Here is a 13,592-nt window from a genome sequence, read left to right as displayed (position 1 = left end):
GGCACTTGTGAAATGCTCAGGAAATGCCAGCTACCTGCCTCCTGAAGCCTCCAGGGCCATCCTATGGGAGACCTGGGGGTGGTCAAGGAAGGTCTCAGTGGACATCTAGGAAGTCTGACTAAATCCTAAATCCGGGGGCAAAACCCCCAAAGCTCCAAGGGCCAGGCAGGTAATGCAAGTGAAAGATAAAGGCAGGTGTGAAGCCAGTCTGGAGGGAGATGTGGAAAATATCCCACTTTCCTTTTAATTCCACAAACAAAAACAGAAAGCGATGTGTCAGCCGGACAATGAATGGTAAAGACCCCTCAGCCAAGTCCTGGGGACCGTGGTGGAAAGCTGCGTCCATTCAGCTCCAGCCATCTGTTGCCACCCAGAAATGAGGACCCGGCATTGTCAGACTGACAGATTTTTTCAAGAGAAGCCAGAAATTCAGATTTTAATGTGAAATTGGATTTTAAATACTGGCAACCGATTCCTTTTTTTTTTTTAAGAAAACAGAATGGCTCAACAAAATGCCAGGTGAGGGTGGAACGAGCTGCCTGCTGGTGACCTCCGAAGGTCCTCTGTAACCCTGAGATTCAGGACAACAGTCAGGGAAGTTCTGTGCCAGTCAGGAAGAATCTTCGAGATATTTTTCTCCAAAGCATCTTCCCCAGTGGGACCCTGAGGAGTCAGGATACAGCTCAGTCTTGGGAAACCCAGTTTCTCATCTTCCTGCTCCTCTCAGGCCTCAGTTGCCTGTGGAGAGTCAATGGGACAAAGCAGAAGCAGACAGGGGCTGGGCTGGGACCCCACAAACGCCAGAGAGCGAGGGCAAGGAGTAGCGAAAGAGGCATCATTTTCCTCGGTTTATTTCAAGAGAACAAAGAATCAACCATCAATTCTGTACAAAAACATGGCAGAGTCACGGTGGCCCTGGAGCCAGCCCCCTAAATGCCCCAAAAACGAGGACAAGACTAAAAAAGCCCAAACTCTGGGTAAAATTATTATGAAAAATCAGGGGAGACCTTTCCTCTCCTCCTCCCTTTCCTCAGCCCAGAAGTTTGGGGGGCAGGGGCTGTGTTCATGGCCAGGGTGGGAGGTCAGGTGTAGGCAGATTTAGTGTTTGGCAAACAGTGGAGCTGGGGGGTATGGTCTGGAAGGGAGCTAAGGGGCTTGGAGAGAGAAGATCTCCCACCCTGCACCCCCCCCATACAGGATACTTGAAATAGTTTATAAAAACCAGGGCCAGACAGTAGAAGAGAAAGGAGTCATCGGAATCAAAAACTAAATAGTGGAAAGATTTTTTTTCTTCTCTAAAAGGCAAAAAACCAGAAACAGCCCAGGTCCTGAGCTCCCCAAGTCCTGGGTCCTCCACCACCCCCTGAAACCCGGCAGGAGGAAGGTGGGGAGTGGGGGAAAGTCGGTTCTTAAAAAAGTCACCCCTGGACAGGAAGACTCCTCGTCTTCCGTTGCCTTCCTCTGCCCCTCTCCCTGCCGAGGAGAGGGATGGCGCGGGCCAGGGCTACGCTGGCAAACTCAGCTTCTTCCCCTTCAGGACTGCAAGGAGAGAGAGGAGGCAGCGTTACCGTGGGGCCGGGAGGGCACAGCCTCCCACACTGAGCTGGACGCTGGGCACGACGGAGATGCGAGGGGGGCTGGTCCCAGGGCCCTGGATTATAAACTGGGGAAATCGGCCTGAATTACTGAGGGCTGCGCTGGAGGGACCCCAGTCTTGTCCTAGGTGCTGAGCACTGAGGCTAGAGGAGGCCCCATTTCTCCGGGTGGTGACAACTCCTCTCCCACCCTTGAAGGACTCAGGCTGGAGGCCTTGGATCCCAAGAGGGAGCTGGGGTCGAGGGTCTGGCCGGGCTCACCAGGCGAGACCAGTATCCTGCCCTCCCAGCTTTAACCCCAAGGGCCTGGGGCTGCCTCCAGTCCTCTGCTCTCCTGACCCCCTTTCCTTCACATCAGCTGACACCTGATTTCTCGGGTCTCTGCTTTAATCATCATCTCCTCTACGAGGCCTCCCCTGAGACCCCCCTCCCCATGGAAAGTAGCCCCCTCACCCTCCACAGCTGTTGCAGCCCTGGTTTCTTTCTGTCGTAGCTCCCGCACTACTTGCAGTCATCTCTCTTTACTTGTTCATTCTCCATCTCCCCCAACTAGAATTGTATATTATTGCGTCCCTAGAACCCAGCCCTGGCCCAGTAAATTTCCTGGTTGAATGAACGAGTGAATCAATCAACCAGCCAATCAATGAATCTCAGTGGGCCTGCATCCCTGAGGGTGAGGGCAGCGCTCAGTGAACAGAGATGAGGCCCTCCCTTCTCTGAGCACTGCTGGGCTGGGGACATGGGAATTTCAGATTTTTTAGGGTGTGAGACTGAAACCCTATGGATCTGGAACCTCAGGGCAGGAGGAGGGCTTAGGACAAATTGCAAGAGAGGAAAAGTCAGAGGCCGCCCGTGCCCCTCTTTGCCCTGTCTCCTCTTCCCGCAAATGCTCAAGGGCTGGGGAGAAAGATGCCTGGTCTCCACGTGGTCCAAGCAGAGGCACCTCTGTGCAGGAAGGCGGCCCCTGCTGCCTTGCTGTCTTCCCTCAGGGCCTAGGGGCCCCAGGAGAGTGACCCCTTGTCCTTAGGGAGGCTGGGGCTGGAGGCTGAATTCCTAGGGGGGGGTGTCTGGGACCCTGGGACCTGAGAGAGGAAGTTCTCTCCCCTGAGTAACGAGTGACACAGGGCTGGGGCGATGGAGGGCGAGAGCTAGGGAGTGAGCAGGACCCCTTCTGCTGACCCCCACGCTGGCTACCTTTGGTGATGTAGAGGTAGAAGAAATCGCAGTAGAGGACTGTCTGGACCAGGCCGGCCACGATGGCGATGAGGTCAAAGAAGCCCTCGAAGTAATAGCGCCAGATCCAGTTGAAGAGATAGAGCGTGCGGTAGACGCCCAGTGCGAACAAGTAGTGGCTGGTGATGGTCTCCGCCTCTCCCGTCTTGCTCACCATGAAGAGCTGCGGCAGGATGGCCACCGACTCCAGGTAGATGGAGAAGGTCCAGAGGATCTGCAGGGAGGCGGCAGAGCAGGGGCAGAGGGCAGGACGAAATGGGAGGGGACAGGGCGGGAGAGAAGGCAGATGTCAGGTGCAGACCATGCTGGAGAGAGGAAAACCCGACAGCAATGCCGCCAGCACTTCCTGTGTGCCAGACAGCGCTCTGCCTGAGCCATGTGTATTCTCACTTAATCCTCCACATGGCCCGTGAGGGAGCTGCTATTATTAGCATCCCCATTCTACAGAGGAGGAAACAGGCCCAGAGAGGGGAAGAGACTTGCCCAAGACCACAGCTAGTAAGTGGCAGAGCTGGGATTCGAACCAAGGGTTCAGAGTCGGTGCTCACAAGCACTCGGCAAAAGGCGCACCAGGTTGGAATCTTGGCTGTGAGACCTCCCTTCTATGAGGTTTTGGGCAAGAGATCCAGATTCTCCGAGCCTCTGCTTATCTCAAAAATGGATATGATTTTCCTGCCCTTGTAGGGGCGACATTTTATGTGCAATCTTTAGAACTATAAATCAGACTGTGTCACTCCCTGGCTTAAAACCATCTAGTAGCTACTTCTTATCACAACCAGAATAAAATCAAAATCTAACCTGGGTCTTCAAGGCCTCCCCAATCCAGCCTCATCTCCTACTCCCTTCCCTCAATCTCTGGGCTGCAGTCAGGCCTTCTATTTGCCCTCCACCATGCAGGCTCCTTCCTGCCCCAGGACCTTTGCACTTGCTATTCACGCAACAATTCCCCAGACTGTCACATTCTGCCTCTTCCACCTCCTTCCAGGCTCGGCTCATCAGTCAACTCCTGAGAGAGGCCTTCCCTGACCATCCTTCCTGCAGCACTGTCACATCACCCTGTTTTATCTCTTTCCTGGCAGCCCTCACCAGAATGTGAGTCATGAGACTCAGATCCTCCACGTTGTTCACCTCATGACCCCACCCCTGGCACAACGCCTGGCACATATTCGATGCCTGGATGAGTGAATGAGTGAATGGAAGTCAGCTCCCACGTGCTTGTCACGGGCCACCATTTAGGGACAAGTGCCAGTCATCACTTGTGTGCAGGACAGGGCACCACGGGAGGGGGAAGAAGAGACTGCAGACATCTGTCAGTCCCTTTTCAGTCCACAGGAACCTGAAAGTCCCACCTGGGGTAATTCAGGATCCACAGATACACCGAAACCTCCCCTCAGAGAGCAAGGCCAGGTGGCAGGTTGTTGCGTTTGTGGGAGGGAGTGGGCCACATCAGGACATATTCATTGCAACGCGTGCTTTACAGCATTTACCACGAGGCACTGCTCCCCGGGCCTTACAGGCATTAACTGGCTGCTGCCTTCACCCTGCCTTCTTATCCCCCATTATACAGATGAGGAGATGGAGGCCCAAAGGCGCACAGCTAAAATGTGAGTAGATTCTTCTCCAGGCAGCTGGACTCCAGGGTTTGCTCCCATAATCACTCAGAATCCTCCTGCAAAGCTCTTAGCAGGTCAGCTTAGTGGAGGCTCTGGGAAAAGTTACCAATTAAACTGATGCACACCCAACTGTACCCCTGGGTCAACCATGGGATGAGAATCATAACATAGGGGGAGATGGAAGGTCACGTTTTCATCATGTTTATTTTTATCTATTCATGACGTCTGAATTTTTAAAGAAGAGGGTTAAAAAAATAATTTTTGAGCACGCACCAACACATATGGCCTGTGAAGGCAGGCGGACTTGAGTTTAAATCCTGTGAGCTCTCTCCTGAGCCCACCTTAGTTTTCCAAAAGATGGGGATGAGGGGTCAGGCCGGATGCTGGCATATTTAGAATGGCCAGCGTGGAGCCAGGCACAGTAATAAGACTTTGTACAAGTGAACTCACTGCTTTGAATGAGGGAACCAAAAAAACTGGAGTCAAAAGGCCTGGGCTCTGGTCTGGTCTCTTCCACCTGGAGTAAGCCCCATTGCCTCCCCCAGCCTCAGTCTCGCCCTCTGTAAAATGGGCCCAGTTTGGGTGAGTGTTCCTGGCAAGGTGGCGACTGTATGTCTGCAAAGTCCAAGGCCTGCAGCCAAGTCCAGCATCCCCACCACAGTACAATGCCACCTCCCTCTGACATTCCTGGGGCCTGTGGACCAAAGTCACCCTCTGTCAAATTTGTCTGGCCTGCAGGGTGCTTTTAGAAATATATTTTGAACCTGTGGCCAAAATTTTAAAGCATGATCTCGCAGGAAAACTCCTGAGTTGTGGCTTCTGTTGAAAACATCAGCCCACCTGGCCACTCAGGGCCAGCTTCCTACGAGGCAGGAGTGAGCCTGAGGGAGGAAGCATTGTTCTGAATTTGATTCCTGCCAGGCTTCAGGAGGCAGGAGAGTGAAGACTTAGCACAGCCTCTACCAAAATTCCTCCCAGGAATTTGCACAGTGCCACCAAAATGCCACAGAATAAAAACCACAACAGCTAATGTTTAGGAGTAAAAGTATCAGCATGGAACTAAACACTTCAGTCACTGAAGAAACATTAACATAGAACTTCCTACCTAGTGCCAGACACTGTGCTTTACCACTATCAACCCCTCCTTAGAACTTCTAAAGTAGGAATTGATTATCCCCATTTTACAGACAAGGAAACTGAGGCACAGAGAAACTGACTTGCCCAAAGTCCCACAGCTGCTAAGTGGGCTTCAAATCCCTGCTCTGTGGTTCTAGAGCCTATGTGTTTCACCACTAGGCAATGCTGTATAAAATCAGTAAATCCTCACTTGGCCTGATCTCGACTTTATAAAGTGAGGCACAGAGAGGTCAAATCACATGCCCAAGGTCATGCTAACAGAAAGTAGCAGATCTGGGATTTCAATCCAAGTAGCCTGGCTCCAGAGCCCCTGTTCCCAATTCCTGAGCTGCTCACTAGGCTATTGACCTTGGACGAGTCATTTAGGCTCCCTAAGCTTCAGTTTCCTCATCTGTAAAATGAGGCTGCTGTGAAAAATAATGGGTTAATGTACATGAAATACTGAGAGCAGCATCTGGCACCTGGCGAGTGCTGCTGCCGTTGTGTTAATATCATCTGATTCCAGGGCCCATGAGCCGAACTTATGTCCTAAAATAAAGAAGTCTGAGCAAATCTTGCAGAAGGAAGCCGTTGAGAGGGTCCACTGTCAACAGCTGTTCTGCCATGGCCCATCCCCCAAACAGGGACCCTTCCAGGCAGCCTACCTCTAGGGGTGTAAAGTCATGGTTGACCAGGAACGCCAGGATGGCGGTGGGAACAACGAGAAACTCCACCCGGAACGTGTCGTGGTTCCCATCATAAGTGGCTTTGAACTTGCTGTAAATCATCCAGACTGTGGTGAAGGAGCAGGCGATGTAGACCACCTGTGGAGGGGGACCCAGAGGAGGGGGCCTCAGCTTGCAGCACCTGCGCCCCCGCACAGGCTCAGTCCCCGGGGCCTGGAGCCCCAGCCCTTCCTCCCTCGGACCCCAGACTCTGGGCTCCTGTCACCTCATCCCTCCAACCCAGAGGCCTGGGACCCACACTCCCCTCAGGAGGCCCAGCAGGGGCGAGTGGGTAGAGCTTTACCTTCATGCACGTGTTGTAGAGCGAGATGTAGTTGGTGAAAAGGTCCAGGTACCGGGCAGTGAACACCACGGCAAACAGGACCTGGCTCTTCCCGGAAATCCCTGCGGTGCAGAAAGAGTGGGGGGGTCTGGGGGTGGGCTGCACGGCCATAAACCGAGGCCCAGCGCCGGAGATGCGCCTGGACACCCCTCAGGGGCGCAGTCGTTCCTGGAGGCCTCCCCTGCCCGCCCTGCCTGAGCAGGGCCCTTTCCCGCGGCCCACAGCCAGGGGGCAGCCCGGCCCCAGAGCTACTCCAGCCCGAGGCTCGGTCCCAGGCTAGGCCTCACGGCCACCCCGGGCCCCCTCAGGGTCCTCCCAAGTCCAGACTCCAGGTGGGTTTCACGGGAGAACCCCACTTGACCTCAGCGCCCCCAGAACAGGTTGCCTCCCCCCCCCCGCTCTCTTCCTGGCCGCCACGGTCCACGTCACCAACTCCCAGCCACCTCCCTGCCTGCCACGGCTCCCTGTTCAAGCCCTGGAACCAGGGCCGCCCACATGAGGCTGGGGGAGGCTGAACTGGGTGCCTGGAGCCACCCCCACCAAGCTGTATGCACCCCCACTCTGGTGAAAGGAGCTGACCCCCCGGTGACCCTGGACCTGGAAGGGGGGGGGATCCCCAGCAAGCGGTAGGGGGAGGGACCCGTCCCCCTGGTGCCTCCAAACCCTTGCCCGAGTCCTGGAATGTCCCCCGCACTGCCCCCCTCCTCCCGCTCCCGTGGGCGTCTCACCGGCACACGAGCGGGACTTCCAGATTTTGAGCAGTAGCAAAATGATGGCTAGAAGGTGGGAGAGGTCTCCCAGGAATCGGAAGAGATTCATGGTTGGGGGGTCTGGAAGGACTGGAGGGGGGCTGCCCCCCGGGGCTGCTGTTCTGGCCGGGCGGCTGGGATGGAGGCGGGAGAGGGGCCCTCGGGTGGGCTCCGCTCCTGGGAGGGGGCTCTGGGAGGGGGAGCCGAGGCGGGAGCTGGCGGCGGAGCCGGAGCTAGGAAGAGGGAGGCGAGGGGGAGGGGGAGGAGTCCGGGGGAGGCTCCGCCCCGGAGGGCGGAGTCCCGGCTCTCTGGCGCCCCCTTCCCGCGCCCGCCGGCACCCCCAAGGCAGCCTCCTAGATATTTGTGGGTTCGCTGGGACCTGAAACTCCCAAATCTGGCACCTGCTCCCTTAGGCAGTCTGTGCTCAGCTTCTGCCCTTGACAGCGATTAGGGAGGCTGGCCTCTGAACTCTAAAAATCCTAGACAGGGACCCAGAGGCTGGCTTTTCTTGGGCCTCAAGCTCTAATCCGCCCAAAGGGCAAAAAAGCAGCCCCCAGCGCCTCCCTCAGACCCAGGAGTCCCGGACCCTAGCCCCTCCTCCCAGGACAAGAGTCCAAGCCCCCAGCCTCCTCCCCTCCCAGGACCTCGGAAATATAGAACCCTCCTCCTCCCCCAAGACTTAGGAGTCCAGGCACCCATCTCCCCTTCCTTAGGGTCCCACCTCAACTATCCTGTGTTTCAAGCATCCTAGACCCAGGAATCTAGGGGCACAATTCCTTCCTCCCTCTGAGACCCACAAATTCAGGCCCCAGTCTTTTTTTTTATTTAAGAAAAGCCTTCATCCCTGCTCTCCCAGACCCTGGAGTCAACAGCCCACAGCCCTGGCTCCTGCCCCAACCCCAGAATTGCCCCTCACAAGCACACACACACACACACACACACACACTCACACTCCTGGCCTCTGCCCTCAGGAGCCCAGGTGTTTTGTGCCAGCCTCCACCCCAACACTTTATAGAAGTGCTGGGCCTAGCCTCTCTAGCAGGAGGGGTAGGAGCTGGCAGCTGGCCTTGAGGGACCTGCCAGGGCCAGGCTGTGTCTTCTAGGAGGTAGATGCTGCTTTCCTCCTGTGGGTTTGAGTACCCACAGGTATAGGCCTAGGCCCCTCAATAAAAGAAGGAGTACAGGGGTATGGCTTCCTCAGAGGGGTGGATAGACATCCTTGAGCCTTGGACTAGTGGACCCCTGAGGGTGGCTTGTACTAGGGGTTCAGGTTGTCTGAGTGCTTAAAAGGGACTCAGGCTGGGAGGAGGGGTCCTAAATCACTGGGTACCAGTGGAGAAGGCAACCAGGGGTCTGGACTCCTATGTCTGAGGGAGGAGGGGCTGGGGGCCTGGACTCCTGGATCTGAGGGAGGAGGGGCTGGGGGGCTGGGGGCCTGGACTCCTGGATCTGAGGGAGGAGGGGCTGGGGGCCTGGACTCCTGGATCTGAGGGAGGAGGGGCTGGGGGCCTGGACTCCTGGGACCCTAGGCTTCTGGGTCTGAGGGAAAAAGGCACCAGTCACCTGGAGTCCTAAGTCTGACCAAGGGGGCTGGAGGTCCTGGAGGAGGAGGAGTCTGGGGACTTGAATTTCTGTGTCTTTGAGAGGAGGGGCTGGGAGCCTGGACTCCTGGCTTCATGGAGACCTAGTTTGCAGGCCTGGCCTTCTAGATCAATAAAAGCCAAAAGCTGGGTCCTAGCATGTTGGAGACCAAAGTCAGGGAACAGCCTACTGCTTCTCAAGCCTCAAAGTGGGGAGGGGGCCAAGGGCAGCAGCCCCGGGGCCCTGAAGTCCAGGTCCGAAGCTGATGTCTCAGTGACAGATTCTGAGTCCCTGCCTACCTCCCTTTTTATTTGCAGCCCCTCACTCTCTTGTCCCAGGAGGAAGGCAGAGGCTGGGAGCTGGGGCGGGGGCAGCCCCTTCCCCAGCCCTGGCAGGAGGAGGGGTCCCCAGGGAGGCCATGAGGGGGGGCTGTGGATCTCCCGGCAGGGGCGGACGGGGACTGAATGTTAATCGCATCCCGAGTGAGTGTGTGTGTGAGAGAACAGAGCGAGTGTGCGGGTCCCTCCCGCTCCGGCTCCTCCAAGCCGGGGCCGCCGCCACCGCCACGACCGCAGCCTCCCTCGGCCACCGGCACCAAGCTGGGGGTGTCGGCCTGGGTGGGTCCGCCCGGCCCCCAGGGGTCTCTCGCGCATCAGCCATCTGCCCGGTGAGGATCTGCGGGGCGGGTGTCGGGCTGGGCTGTGGAGGGGGGGTGTGTCTGTAAGGGCTGCGGCGGCCGCGGCCGCGAGGGAGGGAGGGCGGCAGGGAGGGAGGGGGATCTGTCTGTCTGTACCGACCCCGAGCCTCCTGCCTGGGTGTCGTGGGCCCCCCAGTTTCCTCCCGCCAGCCCCCAAACCCAAGTGGATGGTGTGTACCTGGGCTCTGTGCCTCCTGCCTGCGTCCGGCCGGCGTCTGGCATCCCTGGCTGCCTGTGTGTCCTCCTGTCTGTCGCACAGTCCCTGACGGCAGTGGCAGCCCGGCCCCCATCGGCCCCCTGTGTGTCTGGGGGGGGGGCCTCCTCAAGCTCCGGGGTGTTGAAGGGAATCCCAGGGAAGTGAGGTTGCGCGTGTGTGCGTGTGGATGTGTGTGCTGCTGCCTGGGTTTCGAGTGGGGGTGTGGGGGGGTCTGCAGGTGGCCAAGGAAGAAGGGCAAGCGGTTCCCCACACAGGCGGTCTCCCGCCCCTCACACAGACACACACCAGTCACTGGCTTCAGAGGTGACCCAGACAGACAGACAGACAGACAGACGCTGGGGGGGCGCTCAGGGCACAAAGGGGGGTGAGAATGAGCCAAGGAGAGGCGGGACTGGACACATGGACTGGGGGGAGGAGCCGGGGCTGAAGCAGCAGAGGGGGGCACCCCAGGTGGGTGGAGGGGGATCCCCACGGGGTCCAGGCGGTGAGAGGACACCCCGACAGCCTCCGCAATGTCCGGGGCCCAACTTCCAGTGCAACATGTGTAGCGGCGTCCTCGCCTAGTCGGGGTGGCCGCAACCTTGGGGGACAGACAGGGCAGGACGGACCTAAGAAGAGGACAGAGAGCCGGAGCCAGGGACAATCAGGAGGTCCCCGTTCCTGCCGCTGCCCTGCCGCCGCCACTGCCACTGCCTCCGCCACCGCCCCGGGCCTGGCCCCCCCAGCGGCTCCCTGAGCCCTCTTCGGAATCTTCGGGTCGCTGGACTCCGGGTTCCGGTCTTAGCCCCCGTAATCCCCCCAACAGAACGGGGTCATGAAAAGGTAAGCCTGGGGTAGAGGACGCAGGGGTGGGGGTGGAGACGACCCCCAGATCTAGGGCAGGGAAAGTTGGCCCTGGGCCTCAGGGAAGGAGGGGGGGTTGAATAGTGAGCAGGGGTCTTCATCCCTCCAGCTCCCTTGTCTCCTGGGGACTCGTCTGCCCCCCATCTTTCTCTGTCTCTGAGTCCCTTTTTCCTAGGTCTCTACACCTCAGACTTCCTAACCGCCCCCCAATTTCTCTGACATTTTGCACCCTCCCCCTGCCCCACCTACCTGACACCCCATGCCTGTCCCCCATCTTCCCATCTCCCCTTCCCTGCACCCCCCTGTCCGCATCAGTCTCCCCCCTCACTGGCCCGTTCCTCTCCCTCTCTCCTCTGGCTCTCCCCTCCCTTCTCAGAGCTATGAGTCTGCTATTAATACCCCTGCCAAGGACCTTGAGGGCATCCAGGCCCCAGCACCCCTCACCCCAAGCTACCACCCCTTCCCCAAGGTTCTAGAACACCCTTCCAGCCTCTTCTGAGCACCAGGATTAGGGTGGGGAGAGAATAGTGTTGTAGGTGGGGGGGGAACGGGAAGCCGTCTGCAGCACGACGCGAGGGGGGGCGGGCTGTTGATCAAAGTGGCCTCTCCTCTCTTCTGTGATGGATTGAGGGGGAGTGATGGAGATGGGGCACCCCAGGAACCTCTGGTACCCTCCTCCTCCTCAGCTGGGGGACAGGCTGTGCTGTGCACAGGACCAGAGTTGGGCAGCTGCGAGCCTGGAGCTGGGGGGTGCCCAGCATGTTGGGACTGATGGGGTTTGAGACAAGAAGGTCCTTAAGAGACCAGAGGGCTGTGGGCTTGGCCTCCCGGGTCCTGGGCGTACAGGAGGCTGGGCAGGCACCTGCGTTCCTGAGTTTAGAGGCAGAAGGGAGCTGGGACTCCTGGGTCCTGGGAAAGGAGGAAACTGAGCATCTGGCCTCCTGGGTCTGCATAAGGAGGGAACCGAGCCCCAGGACTTCGGAGTCTGTTGGAGAAGTTGGAGGGTAGGGTTTTGTGTCTCAGGGAGGAGGGGGCTGGGGCTCAGTCTCCTCAGTCCCTGACAGGGCAGGGGATGGGACAGGACTCTTTGGCCCCATGGGGATGGGAGTGGGGCCAGAGGAGGTGGAGATTGGGGGCCTGGACAGTATGATCCCTCCCTGAGGGTGCAGGTTCTGGGGTTTGGGCCTGGGGATGCTGCTTCTCAGTCTCCGAGGGGTGGGGGACTGCCCTCTGAATCCCTCAAGGGAAAGGACTGGGTGTCCAGCCTCCCTAGAAGGGTGGGGCTGAAGCTGCCCTCCTGGGCCTCAGCAGGGAACAGGACCCTGGGGACCCCAAGGGCAGAGGCCAGGCAGGGGTGGGTCTGAGAGGCAGAGGTGGGGCTGAGGGGTGAGCAGCCACCAGGAATGGAGGAGAGCAAAGTGTTAACCCTGCGGGGGCCAGGCCACAGCTGTGGGTTATTTTGGGGCAGGGGGACTATTCTGAGCACTGATTGAGCCAGCTGCCTGGGGAAGGGCAGAGGAGAGGAGGGACATGGGGAGCTAGGATTTGGGAGGGATTTTGGCATGCTGGGAGCCCCCACCCCCATTCTTGGGAAGACAGTGACCCAGGATCTCTGGGAAGGTGGGTGGGGTGGGGGTGGAGGCCTCTGGGGGGGCCTCTCCCCTACACTGGCTATCAGTGGGGTAGACAGGCCTGTGCTACCATGGCAACCGGACAGGAGCTTGATTGACAACCAGGAGAGAACCCTTCCCTGTCTAGACCCTCACCCCTTCGGGAAGCCCTAGTGCAGGCTGTAATTCCTCTCTGGGAACCAGGAGTCCAGGCCTCCAATGCCCTCCTCCCTCAGACCCAGAAGCCAGGAGTCTGGGCTCCCAGCCCGACCTCCCCAGGCAGCTAGTATTCAACAGGGGACACGGGAAGAGATGCTATTTCCTCTCATTTATGAAATTGCTCTAGGCTGGGAGCCAGGGACCCCTGTGCCCCTCTCCGCAGCTGTGCCCCTCAACCCCACAGCCCACCCCTGGCTGTGACTCTTTCCAGCTCTCACTGAGAATGAGGGAACAGGGGCAGGGGTAAGGGGCAAAATGGGCTGGGGGTTGCCGTCTAGGTGCGGGGTAATGTCATGGGACATTTTCTCTCCTGAGGATGCCCCACTAATTTTTTCTCTCTCTCTTCCCCCACACACCTGACCCCTTTTCCCTTTCTCATCTTTTTCTTCCTCTTATTTCTGATCGCTCCCGCCACCCGCCTCCCGGCCTTCCTTTCATGTCCGCGGGGCCCCTGCCTGGTGGGGGTCTTGATCTCTGCCTCGCCTCGCTATTTCTGTCTGCCTGTTTCTGTCTGCTCTGCCCGCCGCCTCCTCCCTCGATCTCCCATTCTGCCTGGTTCTCCATCTCTTGTGTGTGCTTGTCTCTTGGTGGCTGTGGGGTCTCTGTCGCCTGGGTTTCTTTCCATCTTCCTCTCTGTCCAACTTTCCCGTCTCTCTTCTCTGCTGCCTTCCTTTGCCTCTCCCCGCATCTCTCCTTGCCTCCCTAACATTCCCCCGCATGTCACCTCGTCTTATCTCTCCGCCTCATCCCCCTGGCTCTCACTCTGAGCCCCTCTATCCCTGTCTCTTTCCCCACCTCTCTCCTGATTTCTGTCGCGCTCTCCCTATCTCTACGGTTTGCATCTCTCTTCCTGTCTCCCTGGGTCTCTCTTTCTGCTCCCATTTTGATCCCATCTCTGTGGGTCTCTTTCCCGGCTGTCCTGTCTCACACTGTCCTCCCCACCTCTGTATCTTTCCTGCCCCCATTACCCACCGCCACCCTCCACCTGGGTCTCTCCCTCCCTGTATCTCATCTTCGAGTATCTCTTTCTGTGCCTTGTCTCCCTGTCTCT

The 13,592-nt window shown here is 58.1% G+C and overlaps 1 protein-coding gene across 1 annotated transcript; it reads right to left on the bottom strand.

The window, feature by feature from the left end:
* Window positions 1-835: 835 nt before the first annotated feature.
* On the bottom strand, window positions 836-7,622 carry KDELR1 (KDEL endoplasmic reticulum protein retention receptor 1). The gene is made up of 5 exons (XM_081118691.1): window positions 7,354-7,622; window positions 6,587-6,687; window positions 6,223-6,381; window positions 2,790-3,042; window positions 836-1,539 (listed from the first exon to the last, which is right to left on the bottom strand). The coding sequence occupies exons 1-5, from the start codon at window positions 7,442-7,444 to the stop codon at window positions 1,505-1,507; spliced, it is 639 nt and encodes a 212-aa protein (XP_080974817.1). The 5' UTR covers window positions 7,445-7,622; the 3' UTR covers window positions 836-1,504.
* Between the last annotated feature and the right edge of the window lie 5,970 nt (window positions 7,623-13,592).

Source organism: Miniopterus schreibersii (assembly GCF_964146895.1).
Source record: "Miniopterus schreibersii genome assembly, chromosome: 18".
Classification (NCBI taxonomy): Eukaryota; Metazoa; Chordata; class Mammalia; order Chiroptera; family Miniopteridae; genus Miniopterus; species Miniopterus schreibersii.
Note: the sequence above shows the minus strand (reverse complement) of the source record. Positions and strands in the feature narration are given on the sequence as shown.